Below are 4,147 nucleotides of genomic sequence, written 5' to 3'. Positions count from 1 at the left end.
AAATCAAAATCTAATTCTATTCGATTATTCTTTTCTTTTTTCTCTTCTTTGTTCTCTTCTACTAATAGAAGTTCTTAAACCCTTTCATTTGTACTAAATGACATAATACTTATATTACTTGGAGGATCAACAATTTTATGCACACAACTAACCAATTGACCAATTTAATTTTCTATTATTATCCAATAGTCTCTATACTATGTTTCATTTTATTCACATTCATTTGCCTCACAAAATCTTTCAAAGATGGTTCTCTAAAATTGATTAGTAATATCCATGTTAGTTTGCACAAATTGTTGATGTTGTGGCATTTAATATTATTGAAAGGGTGATTGAACTTGCTCACATTCATCATAATAGGATTGATGAAAATATGGTTCACAAGGTTGCAATGGTTGCTAAAAATATGGCTTTTCATAATTGTATTGTTAAACATGTTGAAATGAATAATAACTTCCATATAAAAAATATTAATTAAAAAGTTAAATCCATATACATATTCACAAAAAATGAAAATAAAATAAAAAAATCATATATGATCCTAATGATTTCTAAAAATTGAAAAGAACATAAAACACAACAAAGCACACATTTACATGAATTGAAATAAAAAATTCCAAATATAAACTATGCTATGAAAAATTACTAACTAATTGAACCGTGCATTTTTTATTTTATTTTATGTGATTTCTACCAAGCCTATTGAATGAATTATCAATCTCAAATCAAAAGGATGCAAAATATATGAAATAGATATGGTTTAACTTATATGAATGTCTTCCTTATGTTTTTAACAACTTGAACGTAGATGATGCATTAAATGTGCTTCATGCATCATTAAATGTTCTTCTCCTCTTGAAGCAACGTCCCAATAAATGATTGTACTTATTCGTCCTTGGTTAGAGTTTCTTTACTTAAAATTGTGTAAAGTGCAGAATTGTACATATTGGATAGTCTTTTCCAGATAAAGCAAGCATCAAGGAGTTGAAGAAGGTTAACACTTTTAGCTCATTTTTCAAGAGATTGTTGATGTTGATATGCTTTTACAAATCATCTTGGTAGACGAAGGAAACAAACATTCTCTGCAACATAGAATAAGCCTCAAGACATTTGTGTGAAATACGTTAGCTTTAAGACTATGTGCAAAATTGTCTAAGCATAACATGTTTATCATATGGAAAGAGACTACAAAGTGTTATATGTCTATCACATAAAATACTCACATCTTACATACTCTGTTGTAAAGAAAACCCTCCTTGCCTTTCTTCCGTCTTGAGCTTCTCTTTGTAAAATCGCTAGTGGATAAATCAAAACAAAATTTTGTCCATTTCAATACCACAAATGACTTGACAATGACTAATTCGTTACTCAACTTAAATAATATTATAAAAATTCATGTCATGGTGTTAGAATGATCTTCACTAATGTTCGACATTCATCTATCACTTTCTAATTTAAAAAAAATTATACTAAATGTGTTAAGATTACGATATTTTTTTTTTAATTAAAAATATATTTAAACCAAATATAAAATTACACGTAGTTTAATTTGGTTAAGTTTGACCATTCAAAACAATATGAAACAAATCAAACCAATTTTTTTTTTTTTGATTTGCATCATTTTTACGGTTTTATTGTGTAACTTTTTTATTAATATATGTATTATATATATTTTGTAACATAAATAATTTTAACTCATACAATATATGCCTAACAAATCCCACACACAATATATAATATTGTACAGAATTCAAAAACACAAGCATCAAAATTAGTTCTTCTATTTAGTATTTTTTTCCAATAATATTTTGCTTTTTTTAGCAGTTTTATCCTACAGACTAATAATGTAATGTTCACACTAAGATAACTCTTCTTCCATCTCACTCATATGTTAAATATAGTGTTGCTCTTCTACCCCATATTTATAAAGATGAACCAAGTTAGAAACATTAAATTTTTCTCTCCCATACACATATTTTGTATATAAGTGAAATAATAGATAATATAACAGTATTTAAATAATTCATTTCAATTCGATTTTGAATTGATTCCAAGATTTCAAACCACAAACAAATCAGAAACCGCTTGATTCTGAAAAAAAAAAAAAAAGTCCAAATCGATAAAAAAAAATTAATGAGTTATTTTAGATCAATTCAGTTTTGAACACCCTTAATAGATATCATCCAAATTGTGATGAAAAAATATAATTTCAAACTTAACAATAACTCGTAAGTAATTGACCGTATCAATTCTAATAGATTTTAATTTGAAATATTAATGTGTTGTTGAGACAATTTTTTTTGCATTTATTGGGATATATTTAAAATGTGTGTTTGGTCCTAAAGTCTCACAAACTCAATAATAATTTATATTAATCTGTCTCTTAACCCACTTAAATGTGTTTTAAGGATACATAAAATTGGAAAAGAAAGCATAACCGAAATTCAGTTATTAACACTAGAGCCATGTTTTGTTTTATAATTGAGTTCGTAGCATTTAAGATGTACCAGAAGGAGCAATGATTATGAAGGTGTTAAGTGATGGTGCAGATTCATGGCAAGGTAAGTCCAGAAGAGAAGCTTATTCCGGCCATGTTCCAACCCTTCATTTTGCAATCAGGAAGGGGCATCCATGTCCACTGCATCCATTTCGTATCAAAAGAGAGCCACATCATATCCCAAACTCCGTCGCAATTAGAGACCAAAGCCGCCATCACGATCCCGTTTTTCTCCTCCAAGCATCCCATCATGGCCGCATAAGGCTTCTCAACCACACCGCCAACCGTCGACACAAACTCCCACTTCCTTCCGTCCAAGCTAAGACCCCACAGTTCCACACCCTTCAAAACCCTCACCCCACCCTCGCCGGTTACCCTATCACCCTCTGATTTCACAATCATCATATACCCATCACCGTATACGTGTAACCGGTCCATCACGTTCCCCCAGCTGAATCCGACGCTCAAATTACCGCCGACACCCCTCGCGTAGTTAAATCTCGGCCGCAGAACCACGGCCGCGTCGCACTCCGGTGTTGACGCAACCAGAACGCTCTCTCTGGGCCCGTGAACCACGTTGAGAAAAACGTGACCCCCGCCACGTGGCGACAGTTCACTCGCGCCACTCTCCACTGCCTCCGTTGACTTCCACGTGTCAGTCCTGGAGTCGTACACAAACAAAACGGGGTGGTTCGCGACGAACTCCGCGAACATGAAACGAAAGTGACCCGACCCGGACGGTTCGGTGACAAGCTTCATTCCGGATCGTCTCCACGAGGAGGTGCCGCGTGGACCCAACGGGGAGGGGGGGATCTTCTTAACGGTGACGGAGACTAAGTTAACAGCGACGACCTCGCGAACGGTGTTGGAGGCAAATAGGAAGACGTTGTTGGAGGCGGCGAGGAAGTAGAGGTCCTCTCCGTGGAAGTGAACCGGTTTGAGAAGGTCCGCGATGGGGATCCGGAACCAGCGATCGGAGCTCCGATCGGTGAAGGCGTGGAGCACGGCGTCCCGGAGCCAGCGCTTTTTGTAGACGAAGAGCCAGGTGGTGGAAGTGGATAGCGTGTTGCACTGGCGAACGAAGGTGTGGTCGGAGATGATTCGGGAGAAGGATTTGTTGACGAGTTTTAAGCGAACGATTTCGGGTAGGACGAGGGAGAGGAAGATGTCTTGGATGAGTTCCTGTGGGAGGAGACAGAGGCCAATGGCGTTTTTGGGAGTTGAACTCAGGTGATCGTCCATGTAAACACAGTGGACTGTGTTTGTTGCCGATTTTGAGTTTCAGGTGGGTTGGGTTGTTGGATTAATCGGCGAAGTTTATATGACAGAGTCGTTGTCTGAGTGTGGTTGGGTTTTGACAAGGAAGTTTAAGATGATGAAGGTTTTTTATTTGTTGGACAAGGACCTTTCTACTTCATCAATTTTTCAATACCCTTTTGATCATCACATATAGCCGTCGCAACTGCTCAGATCACCGTCCGTCGGAATCATACCTTATCCCTCTTCTTAACAAAACTTTACTCCTTTTTTTTCTCTTCTTCTCTTTTCAAATGTTACCCCTGCATTATTTTATACATGCTTCTATAGATACTCATGGATATACTTTTTATTTTTATTTTAAATATATCCTAATTTAAGAAATACACCCTT

General features: G+C 35.7%; 1 protein-coding gene across 2 annotated transcripts; it reads right to left on the bottom strand.

The window, feature by feature from the left end:
* Positions 1-732: 732 nt before the first annotated feature.
* LOC137821751 (GRAS family transcription factor family protein) lies at positions 733-4,147 on the bottom strand. Of its 2 annotated transcripts, XR_016515671.1 has the most exons (3): positions 2,508-4,147; positions 1,224-1,295; positions 733-1,082 (listed from the first exon to the last, which is right to left on the bottom strand). XR_016515671.1 is itself a non-coding variant. In XM_090295500.1 (2 exons), the coding sequence occupies exon 1, from the start codon at positions 3,737-3,739 to the stop codon at positions 2,552-2,554; it is 1,188 nt and encodes a 395-aa protein (XP_090151626.1). In that variant the 5' UTR covers positions 3,740-4,147; the 3' UTR covers positions 733-1,295; positions 2,508-2,551. The 2 variants fall into 2 exon arrangements, 1 of the variants encoding a protein (XP_090151626.1); XM_090295500.1 differs by having other exon boundaries at positions 733-1,295.

The sequence above is a fragment of the Phaseolus vulgaris genome, chromosome 9 (genome assembly GCF_051622355.1).
Source record: "Phaseolus vulgaris cultivar YP4 chromosome 9, ASM5162235v1, whole genome shotgun sequence".
NCBI classification, from domain to species: Eukaryota; Viridiplantae; Streptophyta; class Magnoliopsida; order Fabales; family Fabaceae; genus Phaseolus; species Phaseolus vulgaris.
This window is presented reverse-complemented; position numbering and strand designations above follow the sequence as displayed.